Here is a 14086-nt window from a genome sequence, read left to right on the forward strand (position 1 = left end):
GGTCTCCTTCCGAAGCTTCCAGGGTCTCTTATGTCCAGAAAAAAATCCTCAAAAAGTTTCTTAGCGTTTGGACTCCATTTGGTACAGATTTTCTAGAAAACAAAAAACAAGCAAAAAACAGCAACTGGCACTAGGCACTGGGTTAATAGGTTAGTTCCCAAAAATGATATAAAATTGTATTAGAAGTATGTAAGAATGGTAATATAATAGCATGAATCAATAAAATATTATAGATACGTTGGAGACGTATCAAGATGCCATTGGAGACTCCAACCCTTTAGAATGTCAAACCTCAAAATACCCCCCCCCCAAAAAAACCAACCGAGTTTTCAAACCCTCTAAAAATGCCACCCCTAGAAGCAGATCTATGCCGAAAACCACTGAAAATGCCACCATCCAAAATTGAATACAAAATGTGTCGTGACAGAAACCCAGACGCTGCTGATGTCAAATTGACAACGGCGCATGGCAGCAGCCACCACAACACAAAGGACGACGCAACCCAAAAGACCACGGGGGTAGACCCCTACTCAACCCCTACCCCGACAGCAATCCCCCTGTGGCACCTTCTCCATCCCTTCTGCCATGGCCTCGATTCTTTCATCATGGACAAACATCGCGATTACCCAACAAAAACACCACAGTGAACGAAAATCAGTCGCGCGCGGGCACCTCGGCGACCTACGGACGCACCTCAATGCTAGCAGAAGCTCTTCCCGTGGTGGACGAAATCTTCACCGACAAGAACCTCACTTTGCGGGAATGCGCCGCCGCCGCTCAGCGGAATCGCTGCGTCCGAGAGAGCAAAACAATGAGAAGGGGGAAATGGGGAGAAGAAACTGACAGGCTGATGTGGACCAGATCATGACCAAGGCATCAAAGATTGAGGTTCATGCTAGCAGAAATGTTAAACCATTAGAGCGGCCAAAGAAAGACATGGGCAAAATCATTATCTTAGTAGGGAAGCTTCCGGTGCCTATTTGGGAGAAATGACACATCAGATTTCCAGCTACAACTTCCCACCTAAACCTAATTAATTCTAGAACGGTCTAGCACATTTTAGAGGCTGGAAAAGATGGTCTTTGAGGACGAGACTTGCCTGCTCCCTCGGCGTGCGCCCATCCGTGCTCCCGCATACGTGGCATGATTTGATTGGAACAAAATAAGGCCCGGCCCCATCCTCTTAAAATCAGGGGGGAGATAATTAGATTAGAAAGAAAAAAGAGAAAAAGGCAGCCGTAGGATGGAGTGGGAGCACGGATGGGAGCATGGGAAGGGAGCAGGCAAGCCGGATCCGGTCTTTGAAGTCATCTTTCATTTAAAAAATGCATCATTTGAGGTCTTGAGTGAAAAGTTATGTAAGTTTCCATGCAAGTTGTCCAGAAATTAATTATAGCGCGAGGCTCAACAAGTTTGGTCCTGCTGCAGCTTGGGGCTCACGAATTTACCCTTTATTTTGAGTTGTTTTCACACCCAACTAGTAGGTGCTTCAAGTATAAGTACTCCCCAGCTGTTCCATGTGAAGGGGGATGAAATTTCTGAGTTTATGTTTGTAGACAGCCGGTGAGGTTGTGGTGTGCTGTGAGCACTAGTATCGTTGAGTGTTATCTCGTGTGTGTGGATTGGAGGGCCTGTTCTCAATTCATATAGGATCCTTGTGGTTCTCTCTTGTGATTCTACCTAGGTTCACAAGTTTCATGGTTTGGGACTTTGGGTTGCGTCCTTGTAAACCAAGCTAGTTATCCGCTGCAATTTATTTGAGATGATTTCCTCTTGTTCTCTGCCATTTGAGAGAGATAGCGTGTTGTGCGGGTGGTGGGTGACGAGGGAGTTCGCTCCAAACCACGTTCCCATCAAACTGTTCGGACAAACTAACATGGCACCTGGCAAAGCTTTAAGATTCGTGCAAAAGTGACCTACGGTTCGATCGTGGTTCACTGGCTCTTGGCTCTTGGGGAACGTTCACCAGCTAACATTTCCGTAAATCTTATATCCCCTGCTATTCGAATTGACTGATACAACATCTATAGAATGCTCATTTTACATTGTATAGAGGATGCGTCGATTAATTCGGATCTCTCAACATTGTATAGAGGCTGCATCAATTAATTTGGATCATCATATTTTATACCGTGTTTATTTCATTCAGTATTTAACCACATTCAGACAATGATTTCTCTGCTACCGGAGGTCGACAGGCTGTCTGTTAGTTTTAGCTCTTTTAGTATTCAACATGTTTCTAGATTTTCTAATCTTCTGGCTTATCTTTGCGCTAAGCGAGCCTGTTTGCTGCAAGTGACCGAGACTTGGACACATAACGTACCTCCATTCCTGGTTGGTAGCCTCATGGCGGACTGTGCCAGGTGCGCTTTTGTTGAATATAAAGACAACCAAATTCCAACGCAAAAAATAGTTACATGGGCCGTAGCCCGTAGCAAAGAACAAACTGGCCGAGAGCCCGAGAGTACAGGCGGATGACAGGACGAGGAAGACGAGAGCTCAGACCGTTGTCTCAAAAAAGAAAAGGAAAAAAAAGAGTGCTCAGATCGGAGAAGATGGAAGGAGCCAAAGCAGCGGCGGGGCCGGCGGCGGGTGGGCAGCTGGAATCGGCGCTCCTCCACATCATGCAGCAACACCACCACCAATCCCTCCGCCAGCGCCAACAAACCGGTAACAATCAACCAACGATCTACTCAAAATTCCTAATCCGCCAAGCAAATCCAATCTTCTCTTGCTAAATTATCTCACACCCAACGCGCCGCAGAGAGGGCGAAGAAGGACGCCCTGCGGAGCGCGGCGCGTGTCGCCGGTCATCTCGTGGAGGCCGTCGACGGCGGGGTGCAGGAGCTCTTCGTCAACGAGAAGCGCATCGAGCTCGAGGCCCGCGCGCTGCTCGGGACCATCGCGCGGTACAGGAAGCAGAGCGACCAGTGGCTCGCCGCCACCAACGCGGTCAACTCGGTCCTCAAGGTGTGTGTGCTCTGCTGCTGCCCTCCATCTCTCTCTCGTGTTCTTGTTTAATACGCAGGTTTTGACATTATTATTACGTATTATTATTGTTACGAAATAGATTTGCTTAATTCACAATGTTTTAGTAGTATTCTTATGCACAATTGTTTTGTTTCTCATTACCCATGATATCCGTTGTAACATTATTATTATTCGCAAAATGGATTTGCCATGGTATGTTTTATAATCCTATATATGATTCTTTTCTGTTTTGAGCCGATGATTCTTTTGTTTGACATTACCCATGATATTCGTTGCGTCAGTTCTTCAGCAGATTCTAATAGACATAAATTTAATGTAGCTGATACTCCCTCCGATCCAAATTAAACAAAATTAATTTGGATCAGAGGGAGTATCTCGTAATGTTTTCCTTACATAACCTTTGCCTGCACTAAATCCAAATCCTACCCTTAAACTGATTAGTGCACGAATCTAGAAAGGTGAAATGCCATAAATAGGTTCTTTTTATCTGGTTGGCTCTTTTGCCCCAAAATTTTCATCAGTGGATAACACTAGGCTCGAGATGATAACTAGATACCAAATGAATCGAAGGGTGCAGTGCTGAACAAACCCATAATTCCTTTCGCAGCTATGAGCACTCGGTATTTCTAAAACATCCATTCATGATTGTTTTTATAGGAAATTGGAGACTTTGAAAACTGGATGAAGATCATGGATTTTGACTGTAAAAGTATAAATGCAGCCATTCGTAACATTCATCGGTCATGATTTTGTCCAGCGCCTGCAACTATGATGCTATTGAGCGTTTCTTCCTTTTTTTTTAATATATATAGGAAATTTCGTGACCGAAAACTGGATGAAGATCATAGGTTGTGACTGTAAAGGTATCAATGTAGCCATCTGTAATATTTCTCAGTCACTATGATGCTACAAAGTGTTCGTTCTGTAATCTTCTTCGTTGGATTTTTTTCCAGTCGTGATCTCTCTGGTATAGAATCAATTAACTGGTGTGTTTGTACACATTCAGAAAACCAACTCTACCAACTTTTGTACTGGAATGCTACCTTGCATTCTCGAGTTCTCGAATATTGATGATATACATATATTCTGAAAGATATCAATTGCTGGTATTTCGTCCATAAATTTTCTGATTAAGTGTAAATAGAAGGTACGAATCCCATAAGAAATCAGACAAGGGCCTTGATGCTCACCGAGAGTAATAAATTATTGTAAGCTTGGCATTGGGGAGCGTGCACACACAAGGCACAACATATATAGCACAGGATTGAGGGTTGCTTGTGCTACAGTATATAGCACAGGATTGAGTATATAGCAAGCCGCAACTGCATGGGAATCACAGCGGCCCGGACTCGAGGCCATGCTCAAGTACTGGTTTGTCTGAATCGTACAAACCCTTGGGACTTATGGTGAAGAATGGGAACACATAAATATTTGATTTCTGCTGCTACTTCAGGAAGGTGCTATACATACGATGGTCTGTGGACGATTTGTGAACCTTAGCGTGCTTTCTGAAATTTTCTCCCGACTCAAGTGAAAATGCAACACAAAGGAATGTAGTCATTTGAGTGATATACATGTTCCGCATCGACCCTGCTTTGTCTTCCATGTTTCGTCGGTCATCCTCTCATAGAGCTACATCGCCCTGTTAGGCCTCAGTTTGATCTACAGTGTCCTCATCGTCTGCAGCTGCCATAGACGCGGCAAGTGTGTCATCGGCGGCGCATAGAACAGCGATCCTGGCCAGGGCCACCGGTGATGCAGGTGGATCGCGCCTTGACAGTAATGTCCGGGAACTACGAAAGCTATACTGCTAGTCTACTAAACATCCTGTCATGATCACAATCTCAACAGTTGCTATCGGAGCAGATTTTGAAGCAAGAGTAGGCAGGTTTTGATGGAATAAAAACAACTGCACGTCAGAGTTCAGAACGATTTTTTTGGAGACCTGAAAGAAGTTCAGAAAGATCTTGAGACCGCGGTCTTATGTTTCACCATCGCAGAAAAATGCAGCAGAGCTAGCGATGGGAGAAGCTTCACCATGTACATTACCCATGCAAGAGTAGCAGGGAATTGTCTTTTGGTGAGCAAGGAGACGGCAAATGATAATGAGATCAACAACGTAGTAAACCGCCTTGTTCTCTGAATTGTAGATAAACAATGGACTGCTGGATGACATTTACATAGGATCTTGCTGATGATAGGATATGTTGGGGGAGTGAATTGACAGTCTAAATTGGTTTATCATGTGACATACCATCAGTTGCATCATATTTTCACAAGTACAGAGTGAATTTTGATCAACCTTAAAATTGACCAATCAGATCCAGCGATTCCAAGCAATGCCTTGAAATTGGACCTTAAAATGGACACACTTTTCCATCAGGTTAGTTGGACAAATTTTGTATGTGTCGCTTCGATTTGGTGTCCATTTAGACCTTGTAAGTTCCATCTCATGAATTATATGATCTTGCAAAGATTGTACTTTATGCCGTGCAGATCAAGTTAGATGTTTATTTTCTACTTGAAATTGCACAAGTCGGTGGTTTCACTTCCAGCAGTATCAGAACCTCTGCGTTGGACTTGCCTAGCAGAGCACAACTGCACACTTTTCTGACTAGAGCACCACAATGATTTAAGAAGTCATAGATGCATACAACAAACATATATACAGAAAGTTACTCAAATGCTTTGCACAAATTCAGGCCAACAAGTTTTCATTCATACATATCTGAAACTGATTACAGTATGACTTGGTAGTCTGCACATCAAGGACTTGATAGTCGGTACATTGAGGACCTGCTTAGCTCAAAGCTTCACCCGCACACACACAAGAGTTCACTAACCAATGTTACTCGTCAGAAACTGCAACTTTAACTCGCCAAGACGCCAATGCCTAAGATTCCAATTCAGCCAAGATTAAGTTTACAAGAGAGTCAGCACAGTCTCCAAACACTAGGCAGCTCACAAGATTACTGTGTGTATCGACAAAGTTCAATTCTACTCCTTTTTCCTGCTACAAGCCGGGTAGCAAACGGGCGTTTTGCATTTTGCAGCGAGTGCGTTTTACGCTCTGTCTCATGCCGGAATTGCAGTACATGAGTTTCCTTTTTAGGCTCATCTGCTTCACTTTGATTATTGAAAATGCCCTTTATTTACTTAAACCCTTAACTTAGGACCAGGTGTGGATGTAGTGTAACTATGTCGTACACATTTTAACAAGGTTTTTGCTGCCTAGCTAGATGGAGACTGTGCTGACACTTTTGTAAAATTACTAATGACTGAAAGGGATTCAAAGAACACTAGAAATCTTGGTGATTAAGTGCAGAACCTAGAGATGCAAAGCTAAATGAAACTCATGTGTGAATGGTTTAGGAAAGTAAAAGACTAGCAAGGGCGTAATACCACTGGACTCAAGCAAGGAATTGGTTGCTTCCTTGGTGCTGCAACAGTAGTGACAGGCAATGGCGATTGGTTTTGCTTCGGAACCTTGCAGCTGAGCTCCCCCATCCCCCTTCTTGCACGCAAAGTCGAAACTGCTGGAGTCATCTTCTTCACAGCAGTGGCAGGGGCAGGCAGTGGTGTAGAGCCGACGAAGGAGCAAGCCTTGGAAGCGACGGGGCAAGAGACCTTCTTCACGGGCGCTGCAGCATTGGCAGCCTTGGAAGTCGGGCGCTTGCGGTGGTGGCAAGCAGACTCCTCGTCTTCAGCCATCTGGCGTCCACGGGCACGGATGGCGCACCGGACACCAACGGGTTCAGTACCAGGAGCGGCCGGCAAGGTGGTGGCAGGCCCAGGGCGCGCGGCCACGGCGATATCGGAGGCATGGAAAGCGATGGACGCCGTCGGCGCCGGGCTAGGTTCTCCGTGGTTGACACCCTTGAGGTGGTGAACGAGTTGGCACCAGGCACGGACGGGATCAGCACGGGTGGCGGTGGCTGGAGCAGCGACATCAGATGCGCCTGTGGTGGCGTGGCGACGGGGACGCCCTCCATGGTGGACGCCGTAGAGGCGGAGTTCTTGGGCGGCTGCGGCGGCCTCCTTGGCGAGGCCGTCTTCCTCGAGACGGCGCTGGAAGTCGGCGTCCCAGCGGGCGAGGGACTCCCGGGACTCACCGGTGGCCTTGGCCAGGCTGTGCTTGGTCCAGTACTGGAGCACCCTCTCGAGGGCGCGCGAGGGCACCCGCATCTCCAGCGGGAGGGCTTGGGCGGCGGTCGGGCGATAGTCCCACGCCGGAGCGACGAGCACCTTGCCGTCGGCGCTACGGAGCTGGAGCACCTTCGCCGCCATCGATGGCGTGTCTAGGTCTGGAGATCGGGAAGGTGGGCGAGCAGATCGAATTGGAGCTGCTGCTCCCACCGCCGCTGCCCATTTATTCAGCGGAGAGCTCCTAATTCTTGCCGAACTCGGATTGGGACTGTCGCCGGCTGAATTGAACTGGGATCCAACTCAAGCTCGGCCGTGGCAATCTCACGCGCTCATTCGTTTTTAACTGAAGAACAAATGGAACGTCTTCAGTTTCTCAGTCCACAAATAGGATTTCTTCAGTTAAAAACCTGGACGCCGAACACGGAAAGAAAATAGGATGTGCAACACAGAAAGAAAATTCATTGCCAATTTTGCTTTAGGGAAATTCGGTGGTACAAAAATCAATCTTAGTTTGTACTCCCTCCAGTCCTTTTTACTCTGCATATAAAAATTGACTGAAGTCAAACTTCATAAAGCTTGACCATATTTATATAAAAAAATATTAGCATCTATTATGCCAAAGTTATATGTTATGAAAATTTAAGTCATGACGCATCTACTAATATTGATTTCACGTTGTGAATGTTGATATTTTTTCTTATAAAGTTGGTCAAACTTCATGAGTCTTGACTTTAGACAAATCTTATATGCGAACTAAAAAGGACCGGAGGGAGTATTGTTCTTTTTTTTGAGAACCACTGCATCGTATTTATTCATTCAAGTGGATCATCTCTGATTGAACATGCTCAATCAGGAAATCAGGGATTACGTCCATAGTACAAGAGTTATGTAAAGAGAGTGAATGCCTAGCACATTGGTGAGCCACAGAGTTGGCCTCCCAATGCACAAAAACTAGATCAAATCCCTGAAAGGATGAGAGATAAGTACGCATCTCTTTAAAAACTTGGCCTCCTACAGACCTGTCATCTCCTTGAGTCCACATATTATAAATGGACCGACAATCTGTCTCCACGATCACATGAGATAATAATCTATCCATAGCTAGCTTCACTGCATCCTGGCAAGCTAGGATTTCGGCTATAAAAGGATCCTCCTTTGCTGGGTATTTAGAGCATCTCGCAAATAAGAAGGACCCCCGATCATCCCGAGCCACCACTCCAGTCCCCGTATCTCCAGTCGCCTGGTTAGTCGCGCCATCGCAGTTGAGTTTAACCCAGCCCTGCATAGGTGCTTTCCACAACTCCTTGGTCACATTCCGTCCAGCTGGCTCTCCTCGTGGGATATCAAGTGAAGTAATTAGCTCATGTATTAACTCCATTAATTTAAGCGGCTGGTACTGAGCTTCACCATGCGTGTACTTGCTTCTATTGCTCCAGATTGCCCACATCACTGAAATAATAACCAGCATGGTCCTTCTTCAGAAAAGCAGGGTCCAGCAGATCTTGCCTCCATGTCAAGGGATATAGCCGAGGCAGCTTCACATTGAAGAAGTTCCCAGCTTCCTTCCAAAAAAGCAATGCATGATCACATTCCGTCAGTGCGTCTAATGTTTCTTCTGAATTGCCACACATAGGGCAATGACCAGATTCTCCCACATGTCTTCGATGAAGCTCCGCCGAAGATGGCAGAAAAATTTTCATGGCCCTCCACCAGAAGACTCGGATTTTGGGCTGAACCCGCAGACTCCACAGAGCCTTCCAACTCGCCTCCCCATACTGGGACGTACTTGGCTCATTCAACTGAGCAAGTTTGTGATCCATCAGCAGTCTATAAGCAGACTTAACTGAGAACACTCCATTTTTCTCAGCCTCCCATGCCCAAAAATCTTCAACATCGGAGCTTGGCCGAGGCATACTTAGGATAGCATTTGCATCCCGTGCAACAAACATTCGTTGAACAAGGTTAACATTCCAGTCACCTGTTTCTTCCTGTAGCAGATCGGCCACAATTTGAACCGGAGTCTCGGATAACCGTGTAATCGGTTTTAAGGAGACAGTACCCGATATCCAATTGTCGTGCCAAACTTCAGTAGTCATACCATTCCCAATTCTTCGAACCAATCCCTTTTTAAGGGTAGCCCGGCCAACGCATATAGCTTTCCACGTTGCCGATGAGCTCGCAGGGCAGCCAACCTGCAAAACATCCCCATCCGGGTAATAGCGTCCCTTTAGGACTTTCGCACACAAGCTATCAGGCTTGATCAGAAGCCTCCACGCCTGTTTAGCCAGCATGGCATCGTTGAATAATTGCAAGTCCCGGAAACCCATGCCGCCTCTGAACTTGGAAACGAACATCTTCTCCCACGACTGCCAATGCATCCCTCGCTTATCAAGAGATCCAGCCCACCAATACTTGGCCATAACTGCTATCAATTTTTTACATAACCCTTTCGTCAACTTGAAGCAACTCATCGAATAGGTGGGGAGAGCTTGGATCACCGCTTTGAGTAGCACTTCCTTGGCCGCATAAGAAAGTAATCTTTCACACCAACCTTGCACACTCCCCCAGACCTCTCAACAATATGGATAAAATGCTGCTCTGTGAGTCGTCCCGAGGCTGTAGGGAGGCCAAGATATTTCTCGGAAAGAGCTTCTCTATGGATATTCAGTATGTTGTGCACCCCCATTTTACAGAAGCTCCACACTTAGGGCTGAAAAAGACCGAGCTTTTCACCCTATTTGCTTGCTGGCCAGACCCCAAACTAAATACCTCCAATATCTCAATCAACCGGCTAGCACTCCTCGAATCAGCTTTCATGAAAACCAAGCAATCATCCGCGAACAGCAGATGTGAGATCCACGGAGACCTAAGTCCCGCTTTAATTCCTCTATCAATCCACCCCCCATCGTAGTTCTTCAGCAAGCAAGATAGACCTTCTCCACACAACAAGAATAAATAAGGTGAAATCGGGTCCCCTTGCCTAATACCTCGGGAAGGATGAAACAGAGGGAGGAGCTCTCCATTCACCTTGATTTGGAAACTTACAGAACATACACACTTTATCACAAGAGACACCCACTCCTCCTGGAAGCCTAGCTGGATCATTATGCCTTGTAAGTATGACCATTCCACCCGGTCATACGCTTTCATCATATCAATCTTCACAGCATATCATCCTTGCTTCCCTTTCTTTCTCTTCATTGCATGGACGCACTCGTAAGCCGTCAATACATTATCAGTGATAAGTCTATCCGGCACAAACGCACTCTGTTCTTCTGATATTATATCATCCAGAATTTCCCTGAGTCGATTTGCCAACACTTTTGAACAAATTTTGTAAATTACATTACAAAGAGAAATAGGACGGTACTGCGTAATATTCCTTGGATTTTTCATTTTTGTGCTCAAGAACAATACAAACGAATACCGTCTTGTATTGTTCTTGAGCACAGCCCAAAATGATGTGTATAAATCGCATAATTGTTTTTGTTAGGCAAATCCCATAAATTTCTGAAGCTACTAAATTTGACCTCTATTGAATATTACTTTTTATCTCAAAATATATTTCCTTCCTACACAAAATTTTCCTTCTATTAAATGTGCTTCCGAAAGAGAAGCCTAGCAAAAATGGTTGCTTGTGCCAGCGCCCTCGGGCGCCGAGCACCCATCATAGCCCTTCGCGTCACAGGTTGCAGCTCCCTCGTGGGCGGTTGCAGCACGCCCCGCCGGTGGGCGCATCTCCCCCTGTCATGGCTTGCATCGCTTCCGGTCGTTGGTCGTAGCACTGCTGGTTGCCGGTTCTAGCACGACCCTTCAGAGCACGCGACGACCACGATAGATGAGGACGACGCGGGTGCATGGCACATGGTCATGGTGTCTTCGTGCGCGGGGTAGGAGGGACTGTTGGCGAACGTTGGATGAAAAATAAAAAATTCTACGCACACGCAAGATCTATTCATGAAGATGCATAGAAATGAGAGGGGGAGAGTGTGTCTACGTACCCTCGTAGACCGTATGCGGAAGCGTTTAACAACACAGTTGATGTAGTTGAACTTCTTCACGCTCCAACCAATCAAGTACCGAACGCACGGCACCTCCGTGTTCTGCACACGTTCAGCTTGGTGACGTCCTATGCCTTCTTGATCCAGCGAGACGAAGAGGTAGTAGATGAGTTCCGACAGCACAACAACATGATGACGATGATGGTGAAGTGATCTCCGCAGGGCTTCGCCTAAGCACTACGAAAATATGACCGAGGGAGTAAACAGTGGATGGGGGCGCCACACACGGCTAAGTAATTGTCTGTTGTGTGCTAGGCGCCCCCTCCCACATATATATAGGTGGGAGGGAGGGAGGAGCAGCCAAAGGAGGTGCCCAAGTAGGAGGAATCCTACTTGGGGTCTCTCTCAAGCCGCGTCCCCATTTCCTTATTTGGAGTGCGAGGAAAGGCAGGGGAGGGTGGCGCCCCCCCCCTTTTCCTTTCTCCCATGAGAGGGAAAGGCAGGAGGGGCTAGCCCTCCCCTTTTCCTTTCATAGGGGCTGGCCAAACAAGGGAGGGGGTGCACCAGCCCCTTGTGGTCTGGTCTGTCCCCTTCTTTGGCCCATAAGGGCCATAACTTGTCCGCGGGTGCCCAGAACCCCTTCCGATGACCCGATTCCTTCCCGGTACGTCTCGAAACACTTCCGGTGTCCAAATATCATCGTCCTATATATCGATCTTTACGTCTCAACCATTTCGAGACTCCACATCATGTCCGTGATCTATCCGAGACTTCGAATAACATCCGGTCACCAAAATATATAACTCATATAAGACTATATCGTCAACGAACATTAAGCGTGCGGACCCTACAGGTTCGAGAACTATGTAGACATGACCGAGACACCTCGCTGATCAATAACCAATAGCGGAACCTGGATGCCCATATTGGCTCCTACATATTCTATGAAGATCTTTATCGGTCAAACCGTTATGACAACATCCGTAATTCCCTTTGTCCACCGGTATGTTACTTGCCCGAGATTTGATCGTCGGTATATTTATATCTAGTTCAATATCGTTACTGGCAAGTCTCTTTACTCGTTCCGTAATACATCACCTTGTAACTAACTCATTAGTCACATTGCTTGCAAGGCTTATAGTGATGTGCATTACCGAGAGGGCCCAGAGATACCTCTCCGATACACGGAGTGACAAATCTTAATCTCGATCTATGCCAACTCAACAAACATCATCGGAGACACCTGTAGAGCATCTTTATAGTCACCCAGTTACGTTGTGACGTTTGATAGCACACTAAGAGTTCCTCCGGTATTCGAGAGTTGCATAATCTCATAGTCATAGGAACATGTATAAGTTATGGAGAAAGCAATAGCAATAAACTAAACAATCATAGTGCTAAGCTAACGGATGGGTCAAGTCAATCACATCATTCTCTAATGATGTGATCCTGTTCATAAATTGACAACTCATGTCTATGGTTAGGAAACTTAACCATCTTTGATTAACGAGCTAGTCAAGTAGAGGCATACTAGTGACACTCTGTTTGTCTATGTATTCACACACGTACTAAGTTTCCCGTTAATACAATTCTAGCATGAATAATAAACATTTATCATGATATAAGGAATTATAAATAACAATTTTATTATTGCCTCTAGGGCATATTTCCTTCAGTGGTGTTTCAGGTGGCGTGAGTTATGAAACAATTCCACATTGTTTTAAATGAAGGCCAAACTCGCAACTCAAATATTCGCCTCCGCGATCAGATCATAGAAACTTTATTTTCTTGTTACAATGATTCTCCACTTCACTCTGAAATTCTTTGAACTTTTCAAATGTTTCAGACTTGTGCTTCATTAAGTAAATATACCCATATATACTTAAATCATCTGTGAAGGTCAGAAAATAACGATACCCGCCGCGTGCTTCAACACTCATCGGACCGCATTGAAAGGATCGATATGGTTGACTAGAGGGGGGGGGGGTGAATAGGCAACTAACAATTTTTAGCTTTTCTTTAACAATTTAAACTTTGCATCAAAGTAGGTTGTCTAGATATGCAACTAGGTGAGCAACCTATATGATGCAACAAAGATAGGAACACAAGCAAGCAAGAGATATATCACAAAAAGGCTTGCACAAGTAAAGGCACGAGATAACCAAGAGTGGAGCCGGTGGAGATGAGGATGTGTTACCGAAGTTCCTTCCCTTTGAGGGGAAGTACGTCTCCGTTGGAGTGGTGTGGAGGCACAATACTCCCCAAGAAGCCACTAGGGCCACCGTATGCTCCTCACGCCCTCACACAATGCGAGATGCCGTGATTCCACTATTGGTGCCCTTGGAGGTGGCGACCGAACCTTTACAAACAAGGTTGGGGCAATCTCCACAAATCAATTGGAGGCTCCCAACGACACCACGAAGCTTCACCACAATGGACTATGGCTCCGCGGTGACCTCAACCGTCTAGGGTGCTCAAACACCCAAGAGTAACAAGATCTGCAAGGGATTAGTGGGGGAAATCAAATTTCTCTTGGTGGAAGTGTAGATCGGGGCCTTCTCAACCACTCCCGAGAAAATCAACAAGTTTGATTGGCTAGGGAGTGAGATCGGGCGAAAATGGAGCTTAGAGCAACAATGGAGCTTAGGGTTGGAAGAGGTAGTCAACTAGAGGAAGAAGACACCCCTTTTATAGCTTAGGACAAAAATCCAACCGTTATCCACCTACCAGCCCACGACCAGCGATACTACCGCCCCAGACCAGCAGTACTACCGCAGGGCCACGCGGTACTTCCGCTTGCTGACAAGTGGTACTACCGCAAGGCCACGCGGTACTACCATGCGGGCCCGCGGTACTACCGCAACAGTAGCAACAGCTAGGGCAGACCTGTAGCACAAGAGCTGAGGGCGTACTGCCACGGGCGCGGTACTATCGCTCCCCCTTGCGGT

The 14086-nt window shown here is 46.2% G+C and overlaps 2 protein-coding genes across 3 annotated transcripts; one reads left to right on the forward strand and one right to left on the reverse strand.

The window, feature by feature from the left end:
* The first annotated feature begins 2443 nt into the window (after positions 1–2443).
* LOC125528146 (biogenesis of lysosome-related organelles complex 1 subunit 1) lies at positions 2444–4091 on the forward strand. Of its 2 annotated transcripts, none has more exons than XM_048692654.1 (3): positions 2444–2670; positions 2765–2970; positions 3804–4091. In XM_048692654.1, the coding sequence occupies exons 1-3, from the start codon at positions 2475–2477 to the stop codon at positions 3813–3815; spliced, it is 414 nt and encodes a 137-aa protein (XP_048548611.1). In that variant the 5' UTR covers positions 2444–2474; the 3' UTR covers positions 3816–4091. The 2 variants fall into 2 exon arrangements, with proteins under 2 accessions (XP_048548611.1, XP_048548610.1); XM_048692653.1 differs by having other exon boundaries at positions 2446–2670; positions 3649–4091.
* A 1597-nt stretch (positions 4092–5688) lies between these two features.
* Positions 5689–7518, reverse strand: LOC125528147. Its single transcript, XM_048692655.1, has one exon. The coding sequence runs from the start codon at positions 7276–7278 to the stop codon at positions 6376–6378; it is 903 nt and encodes a 300-aa protein (XP_048548612.1). The 5' UTR covers positions 7279–7518; the 3' UTR covers positions 5689–6375.
* Positions 7519–14086: the final 6568 nt, after the last annotated feature.

Source organism: Triticum urartu, unplaced genomic scaffold, assembly GCF_003073215.2.
Source record: "Triticum urartu cultivar G1812 unplaced genomic scaffold, Tu2.1 TuUngrouped_contig_467, whole genome shotgun sequence".
Taxonomy (NCBI): Eukaryota; Viridiplantae; Streptophyta; class Magnoliopsida; order Poales; family Poaceae; genus Triticum; species Triticum urartu.